A 17,090-nucleotide genomic window follows, 5' to 3' on the forward strand; every position below is an offset into this window, starting at 1 on the left:
ATTATGACTGGTAATATTGTAACCTATGTACATTGATGTATTTTTCACTTAATACACCGCAAGCTATTGTAGTTGCATGTTAAATTATGGAAGACTGTCTATTTACATATACTCTTAGACTGTCAGTGAATGTTTTCCTCACACACTATAGTTTCTCTCTCTCTCAGACAAACATACATTCATACTTTTCTTTGGAGCTGATCTTGTATCATTATGTTCTATGAAGAGAACCAGGTGGCAATCAGTTTTGAAACAAATAAGTAATGTTAGCACCACAGCTTTAATTCGTATTTTCACATTCTCTGAAAAATCTTGATAGTTCCTTGGAGTACTACAAATCTTTTATTAAAATGAACACTACAAATGGATCTATGAACATGTGTGAAATCATGACCTTGGATTTTCATTCTTATTAAACAGCATGAATTGAAAAAAAAAACACCTCTTTGGTAAATCATCACTACAGGATGAGTTTCAGGTATACATCAAATATTTTTCTCCAAGCAATGCATATGCATTAATGGAAATATGCAACACAAGAATCTGCAAAAAAAGAAAAAACAAAGAAGCACCAAATAATACTTTAGAGCAGGGGTGTCAAACTGGTGGCCCGCAAGGTGGATGCGTCACATGCAGACCACATCCATCCCAGCTCCACAAAGGGGAAAAACATCGCAATACATCACGTGATGGCAATGTGATGCCACAAGTTTGACACCCGTGCTTTTTAGAGTATCTAATATACCCCAAAAACTATTTTGCTACAATGAGTTAATTCAGACATAACATCAAGCCATGAGATTTTGGCATCATATGAATAAAGCCTTTAGTTACATATAAATGCCTTCTTCCTCGGTACTGCATATTAATTATCCCAATTTAATAGTAAAACACACTACTATATCTGAGTACGGCAGAACAGATGTTTTTGGTAAACCACATGTAGGGGATTAGAAGTCGGAGTACTGGATTTTCATAAATATGAATCTGAATGAATTCTGATAACCTTTCAAAAATAAAAGCCTTTATATGAAGCTCTCTAAGATTCGAACTAGATGCATAAATATATCTCCCAATAATTTCTGATGTTAGTGTTGGCAAAAATCAGCTGTGTATACTGGGAGTAATCGTAAGAATGTAACTCTTTTCAACCATCCTCACATTAATTAACTTTAGTTTTCTAGGAATTTGCACCTTAAAGCTAACAAAACTTGCTTTCCATCTGTAGTTGTGGTTTCCTACTGTCCGCTGATCTTGATCTATATCAATCTGGCATGTTTAAGATGGAAAAATCACAAAAATCCTCTTAAATGCAACAAAATAACTAAATACATTATAAAACCACAGTGGATAGATCTTGGAATCTATAAACTTCATAACTTATCTTGGAAAGATGTCATGATACCTTAATACATGAAATCCTTCAATAGAGTCAACAATTTTAATTTGCTTACAGAAAAAAATTAAATACATTAGCCTTGACTGTTCATAAATGTTATTAAATGATATGACTCTTCTATAATTTAACCAACATGTTCTGAGATAATAGCTTTATCTTCTCCAACGCAACTCTCTCCATAGGTATTGGACTTCAAGTTCCATAAATCCCAAAGACAATTATGTCACTGGTTATCTAATCTGGGGAAATCTGAAATCTGAAAACCAATGTACCTAGAGGGCACCTGAACATGAAAGCCTGAACTAGGATATAACTGTTTGAGTCATGTGTGGTGTGTGCCAGTTAATTTGTTCACTAATGCACCTTTAATTAAAACAAAATATATAAAGCCATCAACATTTATGCAGATAAAGAGTGTGTGACAGAGTTGGGATAACATAATAAATAATTTGATTTGTTAAAAGATCCAATAAGATGTTTTGGAAAAATCTTTGGACAGAACATTTTAATCTGTTTAAGCCCTCCAACCAATTTGTAAACATTCTGCTCTGTATCCATAAGTTCCCAAAATTGGTAAGAGAAAAAGCTAATGAGTCATTATATAAATAAGTTTTAGATCTACCTTTTACAGCACAAGAACAGCATCTTTCAGTCATTTGTCCATTTCAGGAATGATGGAAAACATGACAATCAAAACACCCCTCCCCCCCCCAAAAAAAGACTTCAATGCTAGAGTATGAAGGGTAAAAATAACAGTCAGGCTGCTTATATTATATTTTATTTACATAGTTCTGCCTGATAATAAAATGGTCCATTTATTCTGTCACAATATGTAAAAAGCCTAGAGATACTCAAATAGCAATGGTTGGTAGTAGTGAAAACCCAATTTTTCAGATTATACAGAGGAAGAATGAGAACATTAAATGGAGAAAAGGCTTTCCAAGCAGCTTTGCTTCGTGATAAAAAGAGAGAACAATCTGCTAGTTAGAAGCTTAAAATTATATCAATATAGAGTATCTTTTGTGAAAGTTACATTAAAACAAAGTTCTCTAAATTCCAGGAAACACTGAGATCATTCTGAGATCCCAAATTGGAAGGACTAACAGATTTCTAAAAATGTCATTGTAATATTGTGGAAAAGCCACCCTCCCCAACAAATAGTCTGAATTCCAAAGTGCGGGAATATAAATTTTTAATAATGTATTGAGGTTTTTGTTTTCCAAAGTACAAAATAACAAAAAAAGATGTATTGAATGCAGAGTTCCCTTTTAGAGTGCATTTGTATCCACTGCTGTTACAGAGGCTGGAGTGGAGGATCGAGAAGTGGTTGTGGATGTTTTTTCCGGAGCTGGGCTTGCTATTCCATCAGCTACATTGAGAGTGGCAGCTGAAGACCGACTGGCTGATAAGGATACTGGCTTAACTTGGCTGTGCAGGCCTTGCCCACAGATTCGATGATGTCTCTCCCAATCTTTGTGCTGGCAGAAGGAGCCACAATAACGAGCAATGTTACATCCACTGCATGTCTCACTGGCTTTGCGGCCACAATTCCAGCAGCTCTGAAAAACCAAAAAGGAAAACCTTAAGTATACTGCCGCATAAACAGTTTGAAGTTGGTTTATTATTTCAAGGAGGAAAAATGCCTGGAGGGAGGTACTATTAAGATAGTGCTTCAATACCACTAATAAGAAAATTCCTTGTATAATCAAATTCAAATGTTGTCCAGAATAACATAGAACAGTTTGTCAAACTCTATCAAATGGCAACCTAGCTATAATTACATCAGCTATAACTGTCATGTGATATGTTCATAGATTTGTGAATTTACATTTCTATGAAGGTGTTTCCTAGCACTCCCAACAAGGTTTTTCCCTGGCACAAATATAAGAGGAATAACTTAATTAACAACCATCAGTGAGCCATGTAACACAGAGGTCTCCAACCTTGGCAACTTTAAGACTTGTGGACTTCAACTCCCAGAATTCTCCAGCCAGCTCTGCTGGCTGGAGAATTCTGGGAGTTGAAGTCCACAAGTCTTAAAGTTGCCAAGGTTGGAGACCTCTGATGTAACAGGCTTGAATAGCATGTTTCTGAAGAGCACGTTTTCCTTTACCAGGTGGATTTTAACAATGGTAAACGAACATAATTATCCAGGGTGCAAAAAAAAAAAAAAAAAGCTGCTGGAATAACATTTATTTACATTGGCTTTGAGACTACAATCTTCCCAACAAGGATTTATATGCCTTCCAATTTTCCGGATAACTGGAAGGAATATAATTCTTCCATTCTCCACCCTTCAGTCAGAACTGAAGAAGCTTCTTGGATTAGAAGTGAAATATCTTCAAGGAAAAACAAAGAAAGTTCAGTTCCCTTTTGAAAAAAAAAAAACTTTTGGGACAACTATGACCTGGATGAGTGAGAATCTCCATAGACAAATTAGATTAATATATAACATAAAAACAAATGGGATTCTAAAAAATCCCAGGCAAATCCTCTCCCCCACCCCCCACCCCAAAAAAACCCAACACAAAGTTACTTCATCTTTAGGGTGATGTCCAAGAGCTTCCCCTGCGGCTTTGCTCCGCATATGGAAGGCTTCTCACTGGGTGGTCGAATGCATCAAGAAAGACACCAACGCAAGTTTTATCTTGGGTGAGCTGCCCCGATCAGAGTTAGGGGAACTCTTTTTATTAAGAACATACAAAAGAGGTGAGCTCCATCCAATCATTATGTTACATGCGTAGGAATGTTAGTGGATGTATAGTATCTTCCAATCACAATGCCATGGTCAATTTAAACTAGCAAACCAACGCCTGCATTTCAGTTAACTGCCCTTGTGACGTGTTAATGGCCTTGTTCCTAGTACCTGCTTTCAGCCTACGTGAGACCTGGCATGTACTGGAACTATTGAGGTTGCTCACGTGAGGCTTGGCACACAATGGAATTGGCCCATTACAGCATTCCCCATGCCCTTCCAAAACACCACCAGATATTTCTGCTTAGTCCTCACCTCCGTAGACTCTTCTTGCTCATTAACCACTAGGAAAGCGTCTTCAGTAGCCTGTCGTTTGGCATCAGCAATGGTCTGCTCCATTCTAGCCCTCTCTGATGCGATCATTTCAAATGCCTTCTGCTCAGCCTCTGCTACTGCTTTTTGGACTTCAGACATAGCTTGGCGTTTGACTTCATTCACAGCTTCTTCTGAAAGAAAACAAAGGTTGTACATCAAACAGCTTCATGATGGAAAGTAAAATGTAATCTTTGAAGATGCTTCCAATCAACTCTCTAATAAAAGGCCAAAGTCACACATAACTTTAGTTTCCCTTGAAGCGCTCCTGAACTTAAGGACCATCTTCATTCTACTATTTAGAATATCTGAGCTATTTGAAAACTGAGCTGAAAACTTTTACCACAGGTTACTGGAAAACAAGTAAACCAGGGCAGGGAAGTCAAGCTCAGGGGAAAAAAAATAACACAACAGTACCTCAATACTCATTGTTTCAGGAGGCATGATGAGTACAAAAAATGATGAGTACCAAACAATTTTTTCCATAAGGAATAATGTAGTGAGTCACAAGGCAGCTGACCAACAAGTTCTAGCTTGTGCCGAGTACCAAACAAATAATGAGTACTGGGACAAAATTTTCATGTCAAAATGCGTTAAATACAATATTGGATGAGTTTCAAAGCAGTTAAGTACCAAGGTACCACTGTCATTTTAAAATGTTCTGCTAAGGATAGAACCAGCAACCTCCTATTTACAAGCCAAGTATTCATAGAATTATTGTGGTTTTATAGCTACTCATGATAAATGGGCAGCTTTAATAATGATAAGTGCTGATCCAATTGAACAGGAATTCATTCTTCCTTTTGCAAAGTAGCTGATAAACTTCTGCGTTGACCTGCAATCAATGGAAGCACGCTTTTCCAAATGAACAGAGTGCTTGTGGTGACAAGGCAAAGTTGCAAAGTGGAGCAGAAAAAGACCCTCTGAGACCATTTTGATCAAGAGTGGGAGGTGAACAAAGGGCAATATAATCCAACAAAGACTCTGAAGAAATTCTCAGTCATCCAGGTCATGGTTATCCCAAATACGCTTTTTCAAGAAGGCAACTGGACTTCCTTGTGTTTTCTTTGAAGACATTTCACTTCTCATCCAAGAAGCTTCTTCAACTCTGACAGGATAGTGGGAAATGGAAGGATCTGAATGCAAGGAGTATAATTCCTTCCATTTCCCACTATCCTGTCAGAGCTGAAGAAGCTTCTTGGATAAGAAATGAAATGTCTTCAAAGAAAAAACAAGAAAGTCCAGTTGCCTTGAAAAACTTCCGGTTTGTCGGCTTCGCGAGCGGCAGGGATTTGCGAAGCTGCGCGATCCCTGCCGCGCTAGCCGCTTCTGGGGCTCCGACCCAGACGGGTACGGAGCTAGGCTGCCCTGCAGGGGCAGCTGAAGGTAGGGGGATCCGGAGAAGGGTGTGGGGGTGTTGCAGACCCCCTCCCCGGCCGGCAGAACCCCCTTTTCCCAGGACGGTGCAGCGGCGGTCCGTAATGGCCGCCACAAAGAAGCTGGCAGCCGGGTAAGAATGCGCAGGAGGAAGTGGAGAAAGTGCTTGAGAGGAGAAAGTTTTTCTTGGCTCCTAGGACTCTAAGACATATTTAATAAAATTCCTGAAAAGTATGACTTTCTGAATAATACCTGCCAGAAGAGGAAAAAAGCGGCTGTTTGATGGTGCTGAAAGGATAGCTTTCCCTCTTTTCCTACGGAATAAATAACTGGATATTAAGAAACCTATTTTTTTTAGGTGAAAATTGGTTTTAAGCGATGAGTGGGAAGAGAGAGGATTAAAAAGAAAATATTTGTATGCTAAGATTTTGTTGGAGCAGATGCCTTAAGGATTTGAAGACTAGAAGATATTGCAATAAGATTTTAAACAGATTTGGACTTTCTTTCTCTTTGATTGATATTACCCCAGAAGGAGAAAGTGAGAACTCTGCCTTGGTTTGGACTGACTGATAACTTTGGGACTGTTTTATTTTTTTTTTATTTTCTTTTGAATATTCTGGTTGTTGTAAGAAGAAAGAAGGGGAAAAGAAAAGAAAAGATTTATAATGGCTCTTTTTGTTGAGGAACTAAGAAAAGAATATGAACAAGCAAAAAAAAATGGCAAAGATGGTGTGGAAGAAGCTTTCCTTTTTTTAGAAATGGCGCTTACTAACTATCAACAAACATTACAACAGATGAAGACAGCAGAGGAACAAGAAAGAAAGGAAAGAGCCATTTTTAATGAATCTCAGAATTTGATCAAGAAAGAAGGAAGAGAGAAAAGAAGAAAACTAAAGGACTTAAGATCTAAAAAAACATTTAAGAAAGGGAAAAATAAGGTGCAAAACCAATATGATGATAGTAAACAAAAGGGAAAAGGAATACGACAGAGAAGGGAAGCCGGTAAGGCAGAGGTTAGAAGAAGGGGGGGTAGAAAGGTTTGTTGGGAGAAGAAAGAAAGGGAAAAGGTGGAGAAAAGCTACAATGTTTTGAAATTAAAGGGAAAAAAGAAATTTTCTATGGATAATGGATAAAGTATATTTTTTTTTTAAAAAAAAAGATTTTGCAAGGTACATAAGATGAGATGGTAGTATTGTAATGGTTTAAGAGTTGATAAGAGATTAAAATGTTAAAATGTTTAAAAATGATTGGCTTTAAAATTTAATAATAGGGGAGGTTTAGAATACTGTTTTAATTAAAGAGTTTAATAAGATTATGGTATTGATGTTATTATAAAATTTTTATTATAGTATTTTTTTTTAATATTTGGATTTATTGTCTAATTATGTACTTAATTATTTTGGATGTATTAGTTAGACAGAATGTACCAAGCAAAATCGGATTGGGTATTGGATATTATTTTAAAGATTAATTTGACTAACTTAGGGGGGAGATAGAAAGGCATCATACTCTGATTAATGATTTCAGGAGAAACTTATTTTCTTCTTTTTTATAAGGAATGAGACAAAGGGATGATAAAAAATGGACAAAAGATACAAATATAATGATTCAAACTAAGATGATTAATTAAGATAGAATTAAGAAGAGTGAAATATGTGGAGAAGTTAATATAGAAGGCTTAGAATGGTAAATAAAATAAGTAATGATATGTAAGATGAGCATGAATATAATTGAAGTCCATGAAGAGAGAGACACCTGGGTCCAAGTTACTTTCCAAAAAGATTTTTTTTATGTTTTGTGTGTTGTGTGTGTATATGTTTTTTTGGGGGGGAGAATTAGTAAAAACTTGTAGAAATATAGAATGAGAATAATGGTAACTAAGTCAGAAAGAAATAGATGAAATAATAATAATGATATTGAATAAGAGTAAAGAGAAGTAAAGAGAAATTGAATAAGAGGTTTTGGTATGTTAAATGGAAATGGTTTAAAACAGAATCATAATTTATCTGACTTGTTAAATTTACAATGAAAAAAGGTTTAAACATGTAATGAACAATGATAATTTGTGTGTTTTAAAAATTAATAAAACTTGTTTAAAAAAAAAAAGAAAGTCCAGTTGCCTCCTGAAAAAGCACCTTTGGGACATCCAACAAAGACATTTGCCTGCCTGTTCTGAAGACAAGACAACTAGGCAATAGAGGCAAGATCTTTCCACAGCTGCAATTTTTTTATGCTTAACTTCAAACTAATTAGACCAAATGACTCAGACATGATATATGAAAGGAGAGGAGTCAGTTCACTCATCAGAGAGGGAAGGTATGGGAAGGTTCTTACAATAAATTAATTAATTTATAAAACTTCACCCCTTCCTTATAAAAAGCTTGGAAGAGCAATAGCAATAGCATTTAAACTTATATGCAGCTTCATAGTGCTTTACAGCAATCTCTGAGCAGTTTACAATGTCAGCATATTGCCCCCAACAATCTGGGTCCTCGTTTTACCAACCACGGAAGGATGGAAGGCTGAGTCAACCTTCAGTGAGTCAGAATTGAACTCCTGACTTTGGGCAGTTAGCCTGCCATACTGCATCCTAACCACTGCGCCACCACAATTCTTGGAAAGTAATCATGTCTGAAAAATGCCAAATTGTCAAGTCATACAAAGATCTTTGTAGACATTGAAACTCAAGCCTTTTCTACTTTTTCTTGGTATCCATGTTACAGTTTTCACGTTATTATCACTGTCCAGGAGAAATATTTGTACTTGTGGCCTGTGTATCTTCATTTCAACTGAGCTTTCTTTATTTAAAAAATTAGTCATTAATTATATGTAATTCATGTCTCTTCCCAAAAGATAAAGGCAATCATACATTCACATGTCTTTTTAGTCAACACCTGAATTAGTTGTGAAACTATTTATATAATTTAAAGCAAAGTTCTCCTAAACTACTTGAAACGTTTATCCATAGCTAGATAAACCTTACTGCCTGATAGAATGCTGCAAAGACATTTGCAAAAAGTGTTTAGAAAAATTACACAGTTAATATAAACCAAAACGTAGGATTCTGTAATTGTTGTTTTTCGTTTGTGCTCTCTCCTTTGCCCCTTCAGGACAGGACCACTTCCTTTTTTGTTTCCTCACAATTCTGCTATGTCTTTTCTGAAACAGAGTGGATGTTGCCACTGCCACTAGTTGCCCAGAAAATCTCCAGTCTGAATATGCTAGGATGAATCTTGGACCTCATGCCAATTTCTCAGGGCAGCTGCTTGCCTGTTTAGCAGTAATTCAAATCCACCTCTGCTTTTATTTGGAATGTTTGATTTACTCTGGCTCTCCAGATATTTTCTCTTTAGGTCAGTGATAGGAACCTGTGCTTTCCAGATGCTTCTAAACAAAGTAACATCCCATAGCAATGTATTGAAACAGGCTTCCTTACTTACCAGCCTTTTTCCATATCTCTTCTGTGACATAACCTGCTGTTCCTGGCCTGCTACTGCTCTCCCGCTGAGATTCTGCAGAAGAAAGAAGGATGGCAATAATATTAAGCATGGAAATGTAGCCCTGCCAAGGTAAAAAATTTATATTCAGCATCTGTGTAGCAAGAGAGCAGGTTGGGTTAATCACTAAAACCAAACCAAGAGATATCTGCAGTTAAACAGTGTTCAATAATCTCAAAATGATGGTCACTTTTAATTTTAAATGTAATTTTGATCATTGCATAATTTTTTGTGTAGCATCTTTAAATTCCACAACATAATAATTGCTAATAGTGCCTTGTGTTTTAATTTTAAAGTCAATTGAAAAATGAAATATTCACAATACTTCATACAGATTACATTCCCAAATAATATGGTAATTAGATGTAAAATTTGCATACTTTATGTTGAAAATAATGCTTTTGTTTTACCCAGACATAGGCATACTTCACCACTAATTTGTCTCTCGTGTTTCTTTTCCCTGAGAGTCTGGTATGCAACGTAGAATACAAAGTTAAAAGTTCCAGTTTCAAAAATAGTGTAAAGTAAAGGCAGCATTGTGGAAGGGTTTTTTTTTCGTCTGTAGCTCAAAATATTAGAATTCTACTCATATCAATCCTTATAAAGTAGGAGAAATGGCATTTATTCAGAAACAACATACATTACCAAATGCTATGAGAACAATTAAAAGGCGTATTTGGCTCAGTGTTATAGACAGAATGGAATAGATTTTTAGTTTAGCAAAGCATTTTAAAAGTTCAATTAAACCTAAACATTATGCTCAAGGACTGCACAGATGCCGTTGATAGAAAATCTGGCTTCCAGATTACCATTCATCAAATATAGAATGCATTCAATATGTATACTAATAGCAAACTCATTTCCTAAGTGTGGATTTTTACATAGCCAAAATGCTTAAATGCTCAGAGAAACCCCCAAGCTTGAATTGACCCAACTCAATGCTAGCAAAATTATGACAAAGTACTGGCAGGCTGAAGAAAGAAGCACAGCGGAAATGCAACTGGAGCATCTTGAAAACTGTTATAGCTAATGGTTTGGAAACCTAAACAAAAGCCCAATGCAAAACATTATATTGCATGCCCAACTTGGTTGATTATTTATTCATTCAATGTATAGCCTACCTTTCTGTATTCAAAGCAGCCAACAGAATTAACTGTCATTTTAAACAAGGAGGGGAAAAATAGAATATTCATGTTTATCATTGGAAAATTTACTCTGAATCTAAAGCCAAGAAGTAGCTTGGAATATGAAATACACACTACTTTTTTTTTCCAATCTGGATGCCATGTGCTAATTCAGGCACCAATACTTAAACTAAGTACTCGTCCCAAAGAAATGGCCAGCTGGAAACAATTCAGAGGGAAAAGGAATTTAATGAAGCAGATCTCCCTACAAGGTTGATGAATGACAGCTGTTTTCCATCACAACCTCCTCCAAGGTTACCTGGTTCCCACCCCTGCTGTATCTTATCTTTTAGATTATTAGCCTCTGGCACCAACTATGTGCAAGTCACTGTGAAAACCTTTTTGGATGAAAGTTACATCCAAACCTCTGTAACGATGCAAATGTTACAAATAAATTAGGTATTCTGTCCTTCACAAAATATCAGGTAATATCCTTTCCAACTTCATTATGATTTTGAAGGGAGAGAGTAAGATTAAAAAAAAAATACATGTCAGTTCTGGATTTAGTTCCCAGGGCTAATTTGCACTTGCATTTGGGAAAGTGAAACTGAAGCCAAACAGCATCAATATCAAGAGAACATCCATGATTGAATTCACAGTAAGGTGGTGCAAATCAATGGGGAAGATTAAAAAGCACTGTTATGCTTAAAATGCTGCTGAAACAGTAAGTAGAGAGTGCAGAGCATTTCATTCTGCTTCAGAATCTTGAAGAAGTTTAGAATTGTAATTGATTCATTATTTTTCCATTAAGTTTTGTCAACATTAGCTTGAGATCTGCCCTTTAATCTTAAGAGATAAGAGTCCAAAAAGGGAGTCCAAAGATTCTTTATGTTGTTCTATATTTATTGGTAACAGTGCACTCTTTAACTCCTTTAAATGTGCTTAAACTTAACAGACAGAGAGCTGTACAGGTAAAACTCGAAAAATTAGAATACCGTGCAAAAGTTCATTTATTTCAGTAATGCAACTGAAAAGGTGAACCTAATATATGAGATAGACTCATTACATGCAAAGCAAGATAATTCAAGCAGTGATGTGTCATAATTGTGATGATAAATTATGGCTTACAGCTCATGAAAACCCCAAATCCACAATCTTAGAATATTGTGAAAAGGTTCAATATTCTAGGCTCAAAGTGTCCCACTCTAATCAGCTAATTAAGCCATAAGACCCGCAAAGGGTTCCTGAGCTTTTAAATGTTTCCTCAAACTGGTTCAGTAGGAATCACAATCATGGGAAAGACTGCTGATGTGACAGTTGTGCAGAAAACCATCATTGACACCCTCCATAAGGAGGGAAAGCCTCAAAAAGTAATTTGAAAAGAAGTTGGATGTTCCCAAAGTGATGTATCAAAGTACATTAATAGAAAGTTATGTGGAAGGGAAAAGTGTGGAAGAAAAAGGTGCACAAGCAGCAGGGATGAACACATCCTGGAGAGGATTGTCAGGAAAAGGCCATTCAAAAGTGTTGGGGACTTTCACAAGGAGTGGGCTGAGGCATGTCAGTGCATCAAGAGCCACCACACACAGATGGATCCTGGACATGTCAAGCCGCTTCTGAACAACAAAAGTCAGAAGCGTCTTACCTGGGCTAAAGAAAAACAGACCTGGTCTGTTGCTCAGTGGTCCAAAGTCCTCTTTTCTGATGAGAGCAACTTTTGCATCTCATTTGGAAACCAAGGACCCAGAGTCTGGAGGAAGAATGGAGAGGCACACACTGCAAGATGCTTGAAGTCCAGTGTGAAGTTTCCACAGTCTGTGTTGATTTGGGGAGCCATGCCATCTGCTGGTGTTGGTCCACTGTGCTTCATTAAATCCAGGGTCAACACAGCCATCTACCAAGAGATTTTGGAGCACTTCATGCTGCCTTCCGCAGATGAGCTTTATGGGGATGCTGACTTCAGTTTCCAGCAGGACTTGGTACCTACCAACACTGCCACAAGCACCAAATGGTTCAATGACCGTGGGATTATTGTGCTTGATTGGCCAGCAAACTCGCCTGACCTGAACCCCATAGAGAATCTATGGGGCATTGCCAAGAGAAAGATGAGAGACATGAGACTGAACAATGCAGAAGAGCTGAAGGCCGCTATTGAAGTATCCTGGTCTTCCATAACGCCTCATCAGTGCCACAGGCTGATAGCTTCCATGCCATGCCGCACTGAGGCAGTAACTGTTGCAAAAGGGGCCCAAACCAAGTACTGAATACATATGCATGCTTCTACTTTTCAGAGGTCCGATATTGTTTTATGTACAATCCTTGTTTTATTGATTGCATGTAATATTCTAATTTTCTGAGATTGTGGATTTGGGGTTTTCATGAGCTAACCCATCATCCTCACAATTATGACAAATCACGGCTTGAACTATCTTGCTTTGCATGTAATGAGTCTATCTCATATATTAGTTTCACCTTTTAAGTTGCATTACTGAAATAAATGAACTTTTGTATGATATTCTAATTTTTTGAGTTTCACCTGTAAAGGAATACAAAATATTTTTCTTCATGCTTTTATTCAGACAAAAATCTAGATCAGTGTTTCTCAACCTTGGCAGCTGTAAGACCCATGGACGTCATTCCCAGAATTTCCCAGCTTAAAGTTGCCACGGTTGAGAAATATTGATCTAGATCAGGGGTCTCCAACCTTTGCAACTTTAAGACTTGTGGACTTCACAACTCTTAAAGTTACTAAGGTTGGAGACCCCTGATCTAGATCAGTATTTCTCAACCGTGGCAACTTTAAGCTGGGGAATTCTGATCTAGAGTATACTAATACAAAGCCGCTGCCTTAAATTTAGGGTGCCCATGCATACCACTGTTGACTGTATCTGAGCTCGCAGGACTATGCTGACGCATGGCTGAATCGCTCCCTCCTTTCCGTGGCTCGCTGGGCTCACTGCATCGTCTTTTCCAGTAATTGAGCTCTTCCCTGTCAGCTTCTTGACAACGGCGGAGGACAGCCATGGAACGCCTGGTCTTTTCTACCATTTCCATAATACAATTCAATGCCTTCAACAGGGAAAAGGAGAGGACATTTTGAAACATGTTGGCTTCACAAAGGACAGTTAAGCAGAGTTTTCCTGCACAGTTGCCTCTGTAAGAGTTTTTGTTATGCTTTTCTGTAACAGATCTATCCTGCAGGAACACATTCTGGAATATCCGATGAGCTACTTCCCAATAATTAATTTAGTCTGTATAAAAATAAATGGTGCTGAAAATGAGGATCTTCTCTATAAAACAGATATTATACAGAACTATTTGAAATATAGGCAAGATAATATCAATCAATCAGAACAGAGCTGGAAGGGACCTTCTAGTCCAACTTCCTGCTCAGGCAGGAGACCTATACAATTTGAGATAAGTAGCTATCCAGTCTCTTCTTAAAAACCTCCAGTGATGAAGCACCCACAACTTCTGAAGGCAACTTCTGTTCCACTGGTTAATTGTCCTCACTGTTATGAAGTTTTTCCTTAATTCCAGGCTGCTTCTCTCCTTGATTAGTTTCCATCCATTGTTTCTTGTCTTGCCTTCTAGTGCTTATACAACCAAGGATTGTATTAGGTTTTCTGTCTGCTGCCACACAATGCTGGCTCATGTTTAAGTGATCGCCCACTGGCACTCCAAAGTCCCTCTCACAATTACTATTTTTGAGCCAGGTTTTGTCTAATTTGGACTTGTAACTTTGATTTCTTCTGCCTAAGTGTAAAACCTTGCTTTTCTCCATATTAACTTTAGTTTGATGGAGAGGACCTATTGTTCAAGTCTGTCAAAATCTTTTTGGATGTTGGCTATTGCTGTTAGCTTAGTATCATCTGCAAATTTGACGAGTATTTCTATTTCTATTGCCTCATCTAATATCTAAGGTAATAGTCTCTAGGACAGTATTTCTCAAACTTTTTTCTCTCAGGACTCCTTCCCACCCATTAAAAATTATGGATGGCCTAAAATGAACTTTTGTTCATATGGATTATATTTACTGATATTTACCATATTAAAAATTAAAAATTTCTGTATTTGTTGCCGCTATCACTTATGTTTGTTTGATGGGATTTTAAAATTGTATTATTTTTCAACAAGCTGGCTAACAATTTTGATTTTGCAGACCTCTGAGAAGGTCTTGGGAGACCCCAGAGGTCCCATACTTTAAGAAACTGCCGATCTAGGAATTCTAGCAGGTGGATTTTGAATTTAAGTTATTAAGAGCAAAATGTTGTTGCCTACTGAATGGTTTCAGCTCTAACCAATGTTTGAAAAGCAACATGTTTGAGGTTCTTTTCCTCCATTAACATCATTCCCTATAGAAAACAGTATGCAAACATTGCAAAGAAAATCACATACATGAAGCATTTTTATAACCAAGTCAAATACATTATTCATTGAATCCACTACTATCTATTTAACTAGCGGTGCCCACCCCTCAAAGGTTTAAGAAGGCATGTGAATGTGTGTCCCCTCTCCTCCACCCCCTCCCCCAAAGCTAATCAGCATGCAGGAGTCAAACTTAGAACCATGTATATACATCGCACGTGCTCTACCAGTAAGTTAAATCCTCTCTAGACTAAACAATCACCTAATCATACAGAAATGTACTTGGCTGTGTGCATACACATACCGCCACAACTCAAAGATACAACACATGCTTTGTATGTCAAGAGTCCAGATTTAATTCCAAATAAAAAGGTCCAGTAGAAAGCAACAAGGTGGACCTCTGCCTAAGAGGCTGAAGAGCTGCTGCCAAAAATTTATCAGGTTACATGAACAATGTGAATTATTGTAAGATTGGTTCCTGTGTACATAATTTTGATTTAATAGAACGTTATGAAGCCCATGCTTATAAGAGCAGTAGGACAGTCACTTTTTATTTCACTCCAGGCTCTTACATGATCCAGATGCTTCCATTCATCAGCCCATTCCCTCTCTGTTAAGCGATGATCCACCAGTTCTTCTTGGTAGCCTCCATTTAATCCTGTTAGGAAATGCAAGGAAATATTACAATCTGAAAATTGTACAGTCTAGAATCCTGATAGTGTGATACAAAAAAGGAGGAAGGGGTAAAAGAGATTATTTCTATCAACACATATTTACAATACATACATACATACTGGATTTACAAAACCTCAAGCATATGTAAGATCAATAAAGAACATGAAATTTTGCTATGAAATAACAGAAATTACTATATGATATTTAATTATCCATAATAAAATGCTTAACTACTAAAATTTGCAAAATTTATATCTTATATTAGAATAGGAATAGCAGAATAACAGAGTTGGGAGGAACCTTGGAGATTGTTTAGCCCAACCCCTGCTTAGGCAGGAAACTCTTCCATTTTAGTCAAATAGTTGTCCAATCTTTTCTTAAAAACTTCCAGTGTTGGAGCATTCACAACTTCTGGAGGCAACTTTTCCACTGATTAGTTGTTCTAACTGTCAGGAAATTTCACCTTAGTTCTAGGTTGCTTCTGTCCTTAAATAGTTTCCATCCATTGCTTCTTGTCCTGCCTTCAGGTGCTTTGGAGAATAGCTTGACTCCCTCTTCTTTGTGGCAGCCCCTTAGATATTGGAACACTGCTCTCATGTCTCCCCTAGTCCTTCTTTTCATTAGACTAGACATACCCAATTCCAGCAACCGTTCTTTTAGCCTCCGGTCCCCTAATCATTTTTGTTGCTCTTCTCTGTACTCTTTCTAGAGTCTCAACATCATTTTTATATCATAGCGATCAAAATTGGATGCAGTATTGCAAGTATGGTCTTACCAAGGCATTAGAAAATTAGAAAACAAATGCTGGCAATCAACATTTGGACTGGAATTAGAGTACATTGGAAAATATAGGCATATCTGTCTCGTGGACAGATCTCATTACCAAAAGTATGTCTTTCTCGCAAATCCCTGTGTTCCAGCATCTTGCTTGCATCTCTATACAAATGGGATGTTGCAATGTCTTCTAGGGTATAATGCTGGAGTGGAGGAGGTGTAGGATGAAATTGCCCAGCTGGGTTTATGATGGGCAACATGAGGGATGGACTGTGCCGAGGTGCTGGGCTAATGGTGCAAACCCTTTTGGCAGGAGCCTCTGAAGGGATCGGCTCTCTCTCAAAGTTATTCTCTTCCCTTCTGTAAGGAAGACAAGAAAGAAAGAAAGAATGATGTACATTACCATTCAGGGAATTATTACATTATTCTACCCACTTGCAGAGTTTCATATATTACTCATGATACAAATACAAAAACTAATAACAAGGCACGAATTCAGTAAAAGAAGAAAAGGTTCCCATATATTTATGACATACAAAAATATAACATCCAAACTCTACTACAAACATAGCTTTATTTATTTGGGTATTCTAGTATAGTGCTTTTTATACTTGGCTAGTTTAAAATGTGTGGACTTCAGTATACTGGTTGGGGATTTCTGGGATTTGGAAGTTCGTGCATGTTAAAGTGGCCAAGTTTGAAAAACAATGCCCTAATAATATCATGATAGCATACAGACAATAATAATCCATTGTGTTCAGCATTTCCAATCATTCTGAAGGTGTGTAAAGCCAATGCAAAACACAATT

The 17,090-nt window shown here is 37.2% G+C and overlaps 1 protein-coding gene across 4 annotated transcripts in view; it reads right to left on the reverse strand.

The window, feature by feature from the left end:
• Positions 1-2,164: 2,164 nt before the first annotated feature.
• The window catches only part of CBFA2T2 (CBFA2/RUNX1 partner transcriptional co-repressor 2), a 102,381-nt gene continuing 87,455 nt past the window's right edge, over positions 2,165-17,090 (reverse strand). For 3 of the 4 annotated variants that reach the window (XM_026681676.2, XM_087959451.1, XM_087959449.1), the window contains exons 6-11: positions 16,391-16,641; positions 15,405-15,490; positions 13,338-13,533; positions 9,284-9,355; positions 4,410-4,600; positions 2,165-2,958 (exon numbers count right to left, since the gene is read on the reverse strand). In XM_026681676.2, the coding sequence (XP_026537461.1) occupies positions 2,668-2,958; positions 4,410-4,600; positions 9,284-9,355; positions 13,338-13,533; positions 15,405-15,490; positions 16,391-16,641 (1,087 nt within the window). In that variant the 3' untranslated portion in view covers positions 2,165-2,667. The remainder of the gene's footprint in view (positions 2,959-4,409; positions 4,601-9,283; positions 9,356-13,337; positions 13,534-15,404; positions 15,491-16,390; positions 16,642-17,090) is intronic. The other variant, XM_026681677.2, reaches the window with a different exon arrangement.

The sequence above is a fragment of the Notechis scutatus genome, chromosome 3 (assembly GCF_049901735.1).
Source record: "Notechis scutatus isolate UNSWTSFEM ecotype Mainland chromosome 3, rNotScu1.2, whole genome shotgun sequence".
In the NCBI taxonomy this organism is placed as follows: Eukaryota; Metazoa; Chordata; class Lepidosauria; order Squamata; family Elapidae; genus Notechis; species Notechis scutatus.